General features: G+C 33.2%; 1 protein-coding gene and 1 long non-coding RNA gene across 2 annotated transcripts; one reads left to right on the forward strand and one right to left on the reverse strand.

Annotated features, from left to right (window-relative positions):
* Positions 1-1,220: 1,220 nt before the first annotated feature.
* Positions 1,221-10,360, forward strand: LOC143052884 (uncharacterized). The gene is made up of 3 exons (XR_012971279.1): positions 1,221-1,400; positions 7,556-7,666; positions 10,057-10,360. It is a non-coding gene; the product is annotated as an uncharacterized LOC143052884 (long non-coding RNA).
* LOC143052883 (uncharacterized) lies at positions 3,550-5,853 on the reverse strand. Its single transcript, XM_076226030.1, has 3 exons — positions 5,543-5,853; positions 4,674-5,096; positions 3,550-3,638 (listed from the first exon to the last, which is right to left on the reverse strand). Exons 1-2 carry the CDS (start codon positions 5,811-5,813, stop codon positions 4,675-4,677), a joined length of 693 nt encoding a protein of 230 aa, XP_076082145.1. The 5' UTR covers positions 5,814-5,853; the 3' UTR covers positions 3,550-3,638; position 4,674.
* Positions 10,361-12,059: the final 1,699 nt, after the last annotated feature.

A 12,059-nucleotide genomic window follows, 5' to 3' on the forward strand; every position in this document is an offset into this window, starting at 1 on the left:
TACTAGACAGGGAAACATACTATTGTGCTCTTTCCGAGACCAGAATCGACGTAAGCAGGTAAAACTAGTGTCTACGTATTATAGCGCTGCCCGGGCAATGAATACAAAACCACTTATCGTAAACGCGTACATTGTGTATAACAACTTCATGGGCGGTGTAGACCTTTCGGATCAAATGATGGCATTTTATAACGATCACAGAAAACAAACCAAAGTCTGGAAAAAATTATATTACACATGTTTCACAGAATACTGCTTAACTCTTACATACTGTATTATCAGCACACGTCCCATAACCCAATATAACCAAGATTTGAATTCGTGAAACAAGTCATCGAAGGGCTCACTGATGAACATATATCAAATAGTCAGCAGAATCCTGGACAAAGACAAAAAATACAAAAGGTAACGGAAAGGAAAGAAAAAGACTGTACTGTGTGTTCCGACAGAAAAACGGCAGACGAAGAAGAGCAAGGACCGAGTGTTCACGTTGCGCGAAGGGACTGCACAAGTTGTGTGTTCGTAGACACGAATGTAAATAATGGAATTATGACTTTCTTAAAATTGTTTTGTGAATTATGATAAAAATTATTCTTGTAAAAAATAAGAATGCATTAAAAGTTTCAAACGACAAGGTTTTGTCTTTCCTTTACATTTTAAACTCGGAGGAAGGAGTGCATGTTGGTTTTTTTTCGGAAATAAATTATTTGATTCTTCACTTGAAAAAAATATATCTGTCATTCAAGGAAGAAAACAATCTGAAAGGGAATATTTAACATAAACTATACTGCCAAACAATGAAGGATATGTTGCACCACGTAAAAAAACAAAACATGAATTGATCAGAGATTTTGTTTTAGTTAAAAGGCCGATCCCTTTGGGTAGGACAATTTTACTTGCAAAAAAGTAATTTGCATGGAATTTTCGTAGAAAAACAAGGGAAGAACAAAATATTTTGAGGGAGAAATTTTTGCGATAAAATATAATTTGTTGCTTCGTCTTTCAAACATAAATAATTTTGAGAGACGGGGAAAAAAACTTATTTTATAAGTTAAATGGTTCGTCCCTTACAAACTCAAAAAGATGAAGAAGTACACAATGTAAAACGAAGAAAGTATAAAAACAAACATATGCATAGTTTTAGAACTGTCATATATCTGTTTACATGTTTAAACTGTCAACAAGTGACCTCTTTCTATCTGTCTTTTCGTCTGAAAAATGCCCGCCACAGAACAAAATTAATTCTATTGACGTTTATGACGTTGAATAATAATTACGTCTATGACATTCTCACGAAAAAACAACTTTTTGTTTGGCCGATTCTTGTCACTCAAAGGGAGTAATCACAAATATTCCAGGCACTCAAGGGGTTAAGTGTACAAAGCGAAAAGGCTTCGAAGGTATGCTTGTCGTATATCAAATGAAAGGTCGCAACAAGTACATTACGAAAACATCACTTTTACAGGAAAGACGTTTTAATTGTTTTACAAACAATTGAGATACTAGTTGATCATTTAGTTTGTATGCACACGACAGTTCTGTTTTAAACTAACACATATTCTTGTTTCTTAAGGTGAACTGTCCCGTTGTTAAAATAAGAAAGAATTCATTGAAGCCATAGATTGGTTGTAAATTTATACATGGTCTTGGCCGTGATATTCGAGTTTTACCCTGAGCGCTAATGAGGGATACAATTAACGAATATCATGACCCAGGCCATGTGTAAATTTACAACAAATATATGGCTTCCGTGAATTATTTAGAATCTAATAGGACAAATACGGTAATAAAAAAAACTGAAGCGAGGATAGGTATGTTGTGTGTGTGCGGCTGTTCCTTTTTACTACCTGTTAGATAAAGCTCGAACATTCTAATAAATATTCAGCTTGCATGGATTATTTCGTGAATAACCGCTGAAAAAAAATATGTTTAATTCTTTAAATTCTCAAACCAAATGTACATGTTTTTTTTTTCTCGTAAGCTACCGTCCAATCCAAACTTGACATTTCTTAATTAAGGAGCTGCCATGAAATCAGTAAATATGTGAATAATGCAGTACAAAAGAAAATAAAACAGAACTACCTCAGAAATTCATTTTGATACAATAGTATACGAATTTTGATGGTTCATGTAACGAAAAACCTTCAACAATAGCGTTTTCGATTGTATGACGTCATTTTTTTTTAAATTAAATGCGTCAAAGCATAATTAGACTTTCGCAGAATTTTATTTAATTTTGATTTTGTTTGTTCTCTGAGCTCTGAGTGCATTAATCATTTTTAGTATGTTTTATAATATGTTTATTCTTTGCAATTTTAAAAACTATTAAAGACAGTCAATAATTTTCTCTTTTGTAAAAGAGGGACGAAAGATTCAAGAGGGACAATCAAACTGATAAATCGAAAATAAACTGACAACGACATGGCTAAAAGAGAAAAAGATAAACAAAAAACAGCACACAAATCCGGTAAATAGTCTAATTCGGTAGGGTAAGCAGATCCTGCTCCACATGTGGCACCCGTTGTGTTGCTTATGTGATAACAAATCCGGTAAATAGTCTAATTCGGTAGGTCACATTCATGAAAGGGAAGGGGATTGTAGTTACGACGTAAGGAACATATCCGATATCATTTGTAAAACGGTTATTCCATAACGGTCAACCAACTGGTGATGGCGTCTGTAAATTTTACAAGTGCTGATTTCAACTTCACTATTTGTAAGGAAAATGCACGGCAATATTCAGCATGAAACTAGTGTTTAACTTATAACTATCATTGCATGTCACATGATAACGTTTTACCCTATACAATTGTTTGAAATATATGAGGGCCCTCGTGGGGTTTTTGATTATGTTATTACTTGGCCGTTTTTTTAATGATTATTTGATTATTAAGCCAAATATTTCATGATTATTTGATTACCTAGGACTGTAATTTTAGTTTATGATTATTTGATTACTAAAGATAAGCAAATATTTAATGATTATGTGATTATATTGGCAAAAATATGGTGATTATGTGATTACTAGGACCCCCCATGAGGGGCCTCATATATGTAAGGTATAATGACAATAATTATACTAGTATGGTAATACTACAACCAGTACACAATTGTTCAGCAATAATAAGTACCGGATATATAACTTTTATCGGCAAAGCTGTCTAAGTTATGATATGTTGTCATGCTGTTATAATTTAGAACACTTTCAACAGATAATATGGGACCAAACGCTGCCAAACATGTTTAACCCGGCAACACTTTTTGAAACTACATAAACTTGTTTTCTGGGACTGTCGTTATTTTGTGTCTTCTAAATTATATTTTCTCGCAAACTGTTGTGACAGAAATGAAACCATCAGATTTTTGCGGATTATTGTTTTATATTTTTTTGCCTTAACGTTATATAATATATTAAACTCGATATTGTAGGCCGTTAAGTTTCCTTTTGTTGTTAATATCAGCTGCATATGGTCTCTGGTGGACTACTTTCATTTAAAATCATATCTCATTTCATGTTAAACAAATGCATATATGAGGCAGACACACGTCCTGATTTGTTCAACCAAATTTATTAATAATATTATCACAATTTGTCATTCTATGGACATTGTCATTCTTTTCAGTTAAATGCTGTCCTCCTACAAAGTACAATTATAATATTATTAATAACAAACGAAAGTTAACCATTCCATTATTTCTAAATAAGAAAGACGTCGTCAATATGACCGTAAGTCTGCGGGCTATAAATAAACTCAAATGTTTTGTTTAACGTATGATAAAAAACACTTTGATTGGAAATTACAAAACAGTATTTGTTGAAACTCCTGTCCTTGTTCATTGTTAAATCAGTGTGTAATTAAAACTGATACTCTTCCCCTTTTAAACAAATGGCTATACCATAGACCATAGACCGCAATGTAAAATATGCAATTTTAAAATATGAGATTTTAACAATAAATTCACCCTCAATCATTGGCAAATTATAAGAAGAGTAAAATAAAGCAAAAAAATGTAAATATACTAGTATAAAATTTCAGAAAATTATTTCTACCAAAGAAGTGGTAGTATTTGTGAAAGGTAATAATTGTTGCACCTGTATACATAGTGTACTAGAATCGCGGTACAATTGGGCAAGTGTTGAAACAACGAGGTTTTTTTTCAAATTTTGCATGTAGTACGTTGATGCGCATACGACAGGAATCGATAACGGTATCCACAATAGATCTCTTTTTAAAAAATCGGCGTTTTCGGAAGAAAACATAATATTTCAAAGACAAATTCAGGAAGTACAAAACACTAAATGTATTCGTAAAATCACAAATATATCAGACTTTGTATGGATATGGGACTCAATGAAATCAGATTCTTCCGTTTGTAGAACAGATATGCGTTACAGCTGTTGATGCTATTACACAATCCGACTCGTCTATTTAGTAAGTTGTTCTTAGCTTTCGAACTACATATATGTGTGTGCAGTCATATACGTTTTTGGACTTTTATTTTTCATTTGAAATAATAAATTCGGTAAACGAATCTCTTTGCGCAAACAAAACAAAACATTCAAGTTGGTTCTTAAATAAAAAAAAAAAATATAGCATGAAAACATGAAAACTGTTGATAATTAGTCATTTAATTTAAGAGCAATCAAATCACGTATAGAAACAGATACGTACTTTAATAACCTTTCTTTCCTTTTCCGTATCCTCCTCCGTATCCAATTCCGTATCCACCTCCATGTCCACCTCCATATCCACCTCCATATCCACTGCTTAATCCTCCGCTAATTCCACCACTTACTCCTAATCCATATCCACCTCCATATCCACCGCTTAATCCTCCGCTAATTCCACCACTGACTCCTAATCCATATCCACCAACTAATCCACCGACTATTCCAGCACCATATCCACCGCCGTATGCACCTCCGAATCCACCTCCGTATCCTCCATAATTACGGCTGGTAACCCACCAAGGGAATCCCTGACAACATGTGTTCCATTGTCCTGGGAACAGTGGTGCAAGTCTGCATGTTTTGTCCAAAGTTTTCTCCCATTTACGACATAAGCCGGGACGGCAGGTACACCAAGAGTTGCCAGCTGTAAATAAGCAAACCTATTCATTGAGGTATAATTGTTGCGTACAAAAATGGTACAATTGTCAGTTTATAATGAATTATTTCTTTAAAACTGATTCGAAATAACGAAATATATACGGTTAACATGATTTATCTCAATGATTACGCGAAATTGCCATATTGGCTGTATATACACGATTTGATGACCAACTGAAATAATACATGCTCATGTCTTTTTTGTTATAACTGAACAAAGAACTTACTACAACAAAGGAGTATGGGCCGATCTTTCTCAACTATTATATTGAATGAACTTAAAGTACTGATTTTTTTTAGTTTGAAATCGTTAAGGGAAAGTTTCATAGAAATCTAAACTATTTTTTCCTTTCTATATTACTTTTTGTTGATGAATCTTTATGATAACCATCAAAATCTTCCTTCGAAAAGTAAGCTAGTATATGTACATACCTCCACCTAGCAAATCACTATAGCTTGCTCCACCGATACCTGCACCTCTGCCAATAACTGCACCTCCGCCAATACCTGCACCTCCGCCAATAACTGCACCTCCGCCAATCCCTCCAGCTCCGCCATACCAGAAACCTCCATCGTAACCTCTACCACCACCATATCCAACAGCAACGCCGTAACCTAAACCTCCTCCATATCCTCCGTCAAGTTTGCCGTATCCGTAGACAGTTCCAACAATGGCGACCAACAGTACAGTAGAAACTCTCATGGCTGCTTACTTTAGATTGATCCGACTAGTAGTGATTATACACCAACGTTCACTTCTATTTATATTGTCGAGAAATACAAAAAAATGACCACATGCATACATACTGCATTGATAGATGATGAATAATTGTAAATGATTTTTGTTGTGTGGTTTTAAAAGTGATGATAAGCAAATATATGACAATGGGAGATTTTATACTGAAACAACAATATATTTTTGATGACGCATTATTATAAGTAATGTGAGGTGATATAAATAAAAGTTCATTTTGTAAAAGAGGGACGAAAGATATTAAAGGGACAGTCAAACTCATAAATCTAAAACAAACTGACAACGCCATGGCTAAAAATGAAAAAGACAAACAAACAACAGCACACACGACACAACATAGAAAACTAAAGAATAAACAACACGAACCCCACCAAAAAACCAGGGGTGATCTCAGGTGCTCCGGAAGGGTAAGCAGATCCTGCTCCACATGTGGCACCCGTCGTCTTGCTTATGTGATAAAAAATCCGGTAAATAGTCTAATTCGGTAGGTCACATTCATGAAAGGGAAGGGGATTGTAGTTACGACGTAAGGAACATAACATGTGTAAGACAACTGTTCTGTATCAGTAAGCTACATGTGTTAGACAACTGTTCTGTATAAGTAAGTTACATGTGTTAGACAACTGTTCTGTATCAGTAAGTTACATGTGTTAGACAACTGTTCTGTATCAGTAAGTTACATTTGTTAGACAACTGTTCTGTATCAGTAAGTTACGTGTGTAAGACAAATGTTCTGTATCAGTAAGTTACATGTGTTAGACAACTGTTCTGTATCAGTAAGTTACATGTGTAAGACAACTGTTCTTATCAGTAAGTTACATGTGTTAGACAACTGTTCTGTATCAGTAAGTTACATGTGTTAGACAACTGTTCTGTATCAGTAAGTTACATGTGTAAGACAACTGTTCTGTATAAGTAAGTTACATGTGTTAGACAACTGTTCTGTATCAGTAAGTTACATGTGTTAGACAACTGTTCTGTATCAGTAAGGTACATGTGTTAGACAACTGTTCTGTATCAGTAAGTTACATGTGTAAGACAACTGTTCTGTATCAGTAAGTTACATGTGTTAGACAACTGTTCTGTATCAGTAAGTTACATGTGTTAGACAACTGTTCTGCATCAGTAAGTTACATGTGTAAGACAACTGTTCTGTATCAGTAAGTTACATGTGTTAGACAACTGTTCTGTATCAGTAAGTTACATGTGTTAGACAACTGTTCTGTATCAGTCAATAACCATGGAAACAAAGATATTGATATAAAAAGTAAAATCACAAAAATACTGAACTCAGAGGAAAATCAATTCGGAAAGTCCATAATCACATGGCAAAATAAAAGACAAAACACATCGAAAACGAATGGACAAGAACTGTCATATTCCTGACTTGGTACAGGCATTTTCAAATGTGGAAAATGGTGTATTGAACCTGGTTTTATAGTTAGCTAAACCTCTCACTTGTATGACAGTCGCATCAAATTCCATTATATTGTCTCCTATGAGTGAACAAAACAAACAGACACAATAGTTAAAAATGTCAAAAATAGGGGTACAGCAGTCAACATTGTGTTATCATCCTAATCACTATAAAAACAACAAATGTAACGAAGAAGCACAAAAAGGCATACATCAAATTAACATCCTCATTTTGATTATATTATACGATTTTATTTTCTAATTTACTCTTGCAGGGCCAAACGATTGTATAATATGGATACAGAAGAGAAAAACACTTATTGCTGAGAGTACACGGTTGAGTCACACAATGTTTTCGTATACTGTTGATGTATTCATATGAAACGGTTGTAGCTTTAGAAAATTACCATATTCTAATTAACTGTCTAATAAGTAAAATAATAAAAATAACGAACTCTGAAAAGAACATCCAAAATGAAAGTTCCTCAGCAAATGACAAACTTAAAAGCTCAAAGATATTAGACGAATTGATAATATATGTCATAATTTCAACTTGGTAAAGGCCTTTTTGTATGTAGAATATGAGGATACAACACAGTTATTTAGCTAGCGTCTCGCGTGTATACCAATAGCTTACAATTAACAGTTTATCAGTTGAAAACTTTGTAAAAAGATACAGGCGTTTATATACTGTGGATTTATTTACCTTTGTAGTTATCAATTTTTATGGATTTCTGAAAACTTGCATTGTCATGGATATTTGAGTTCGTGATTCTGCACATCTCGATATTTGAGTTCGTGATTCTGCGAATCTCGATATTTGAGTTCGTGATTCTGTACATCTCGATATTTGAGTTCGTGATTCTGCACATCTCGATATTTGAGTTCGTGATTCTGTACATCTCGATATTTGAGTTCGTGATTCTGCACATCTCAATATTTGAGTTCGTGATTCTGCACATCTCGATATTTGAGTTCGTGATTCTGCACATCTCGATATTTGAGTTCGTGATTCTGCACATCTCTATATTTGAGTTCGTGATTCTGCACATCTCGATATTTGAGTTCGTGATTCTGCACATCTCGATATTTGAGTTCGTGATTCTGTACATCTCGATATTTGAGTTCGTGATTCTGTACATCTCTGTGTACAAAGCCTATTGAACACATGTTATTCGTTGAACATTTGATATCGAGGTTCAAATGTAGCCACGAAACTCCGAACATTAGTATCCAACGAATAATAATAAATCAACAGTATGGATACTAATTACTAAACACAGCCAAATGATATTCTATTTGTTAGAACACTTTTTAAAGGATCAAATATAATTTAAATTATCTTTAGAATAAAACTAGTTATTCAATTGTTAAGTGTTATTATTTTCACTTTTTAAGCGGCATTTTGAGGGTTGCTCAATGCCAACTAGTTATAAAAACTAAGAAATAGAACGCTAAGCAAAATTTAAGTATTGGAAAATTAGAAACCTAGGTCTCTATCACTTATTGTTTACCAATTACATTACATTTTACTTATTCTAAATATAGAAGGGGAAATACCTCTTATATGGAGTTTCCGGACTGCATTAGAAACCTAGGTCTCCATCACTTATTGTTTACCAATTACATTACATTTTACTTATTCTAAATATAGAAGGGGAAATACCTCTTATATGGAGTTTCCGGACTGCATCAGAAACCTAGGTCTCCATCACTTATTGTTTACCAATTACATTACATTTTACTTATTCTAAATATAGAAGGGGAAATAACTCTTATATGGAGTTTCCGGACCGCTTCGGTAAAAATTATTCTTAAGATTCTGAGATATAACGAGCATATTGGTAACATATATAATTTGTCATAATATTTAACAGTTGCAAAGGAGATGCGTACACAAGAAAAATGGTGTTTAGGGAAATAACTATTACAATAAAAAGTGTTTGGTTGATTAGTGTCAGTTTCAAAGTCGCAATAACTGTTCGATATCATAAGCAAAAAACCTAAGCGACATCTTGCGAAACGGAAAGCACCGTCAGAAAAAAAGGTCGGATAAAAAAAAAATAATGATCAGAAAAAAACCAATATGTCTATCCACAGAAAAGTGGAAAGACCTAAAAAGATATGAACTAAGTATTTACAACAGTATTTTTCCAGTGTATATGTTAAAGTAAAGACACATATATCTAATATTTCAAATACAAATTTAGTCCGAATGTGTCCCGTGTATTATTTTTTTCTATTCTGGTGGTCGTTTTGTCTATTTAGTTTTTGGATCCAGCATACTTCCCCAATCGATTTCCTTATACTTGAATATAAATGTTATTTTATTTCAGCAGTACCATATTATTTGTTATCGTAAGTCTGTCCCTACATTGTATATCGCAGTCATACTAGGCCACTACACACTAAGATCTGTGAAATGTGACGGTCGGATTGCGGTCGTGGATTTCGAGGTAAGGTCGTAGTATGCATGGTCCTTTTGAGGTCGTCATGATCTTGATGAGCGTGGCCAACTTTGAACATGTTTAAAACGGATTACTTAGATACTAACAAGAACGATTCTGTTTCTGATACATTGCCGATATGAAGAAACCAGGTGAAACATCTTCAGAATATGTCCGTCTTGATGTATGTTTGATCCGGAAATATGACTTGGTTTAGAGTGTCCCTTGTAAATTTTGTCAAATTTCAATTTTCAAATATAAGTTTATCGAAATATGATTGGGGTCTTTATATTTTACAAAAGTTAACTGTCTTTAATTTTTTTTTTCAGATCAGAATATACCGGAAGTAGTCAAGAAGATTAGGTTACAGCCTCTCATCATTATTCGTCATCAATTTGAAGTGACATTAGTATAAACAATGGTATCAAACATGTGGTCTTAACATGACTAATGTGATATAATCAAACTCTTATAGTGCAGGTATGTTTTATCAAGTTTTTCTGATCAATTGTCTTTTTCATACATTTTTGTTTGTATAATATGATCATTTAAAACCACACGTTTTTCTTCACTTTTTTCTTTGTGGCTGGTAATTTATAAGAAAATGACAGATTCATGTAATGAATATTAATTTAACCACAGCTATATTTTTTTAACGATTTCTTCTAAATATATCAAGGTTTATTTGCGTTTTAAATTAAATCTAAAAGATTTGAAATGGTTACTTAAATAAAGTTTTGCATATAAATGTCTGAAAGTCAATAAATTGTGCCAATGCATGGTCCTCGATGCAAATATGTGTTGCTATACATTTATCAAAATGTAACTTTCTTTTCTATGTCTGCATACAATGTATGTTGTCGCAGCTTCATTTGTATGAACAATGAACAATTTTATATATACAATGCAATACAAATATATGTATTATAGTGACATTGTGTATAACAAAATATGTACAATATTGAAATATTTCAATTAAATTACACCCGGCCCAATGGAACTGTAAGTCACTTCATAAAGGTACTATAGTAAAGGATTGTCATCAGGAATTTTATATATACATGTTAATTATCTAAATATAAGTGTTAAATATAAGTAATGACTGTTCGAGCTGTTTTTCGAGGATATTCTGACAATAATAAATTTAACTTTTCACAATCCGGTATCGCTAAGTGCAGAGAAAAAGTGATTACGTAGTCCATTGTAAAATTGGCATTCAATCAGAGTCAAAGTGTAGTTCATTTTCAACAAGTCCGGAGTCGCACATTCTATATTTCCGTTGGTATTTTGGCTCACCAACAAAACGTCCTGTTTCTAATCTCAGCGGAAGAATGTCACATCTAAATTGGGCCAGTACTGATCTTTCTCTACGTTTTAAATTTTGTTTAATATATGTTTTGTTGAATATGTAGATTAAAAGGTTCTAAATGTACATCGCTTCGGTAAGTGAGATAAGTTTGCATGCCATTTTGTTGAACATATATCCATAATTAGATATAGGAAGATGTGGTGTGAGTGCCAAATAACAATTTATAAAAGTAAATCATTATAGGTTAATGTATGGCCTTCAACGCGGAGCCTTGGCTCACACCGAACAACAAGCTATAAAGGGCCCCAAAATTATTAGTGTAAAACCGGTCAAACGGAAAAACCAACGGTCTAATCTATATAAAAAAGGAGAAACGAGAAACACGTATAAATTACATAAACAAACGACAACTACTGTACATCAGATTCCTGACTTAGGAATGGTATCAAACCTTCTCCCTATTTCTGAAACAATAGCATAACATAACAACATATAAAAACACACGATAAATATCAATTGGAAGGCTTAACTCAATCAAAACACGTAAATTAACACACTAAGAACGAATAAATTTGATCTGCGATACCTGAATGTTAAAACATAGTTAATAAAAATATTTAATTTAGTTATGTTTTAATTTTATTAGTGCCAATGTAAACTATATTCAGAGATCTAATTACAATATTGGTACGATAACCCTTACTTATAAGTTTGTTTAAAGGTTCGATGAGTTTACACGGATCACATAGTGATTAACCCGCTTTATTACCGTAAAATTTAGGATGTGAAATACCATTTTTAATAATATTTCTACAGGGAGAGCCAAATTTACTAATCAAATCTTTGTATCTATGAAAGAATTTAGTAAAAGTAATTTCCCAGTGATGCATTGATTACGTTCGTTAAAATCTATGACGTCAGAACACACACTAGCATATACCAAACGAGGTGGGATATATAAACACCGTTTGATAGAGCCAAAGGCACATCGCCGTTTAAAAATGAAAAATTAACAATAGGAAA

The sequence above is a fragment of the Mytilus galloprovincialis genome, chromosome 11 (genome assembly GCF_965363235.1).
Source record: "Mytilus galloprovincialis chromosome 11, xbMytGall1.hap1.1, whole genome shotgun sequence".
NCBI classification, from domain to species: Eukaryota; Metazoa; Mollusca; class Bivalvia; order Mytilida; family Mytilidae; genus Mytilus; species Mytilus galloprovincialis.

Coding starts and splice junctions, on each gene's coding strand:
- LOC143052883 (XM_076226030.1), bottom strand. CDS start 5,813: ATGAGAGTTTCTACTGTACTGTTGGTCGCCATTGTTGGAACTGTCTAC. Junction 5,097..5,542: donor TAGTGATTTGCTAGGTGGAG/GTATGTACATAT, acceptor GCTTATTTACAG/CTGGCAACTCTTGGTGTACC.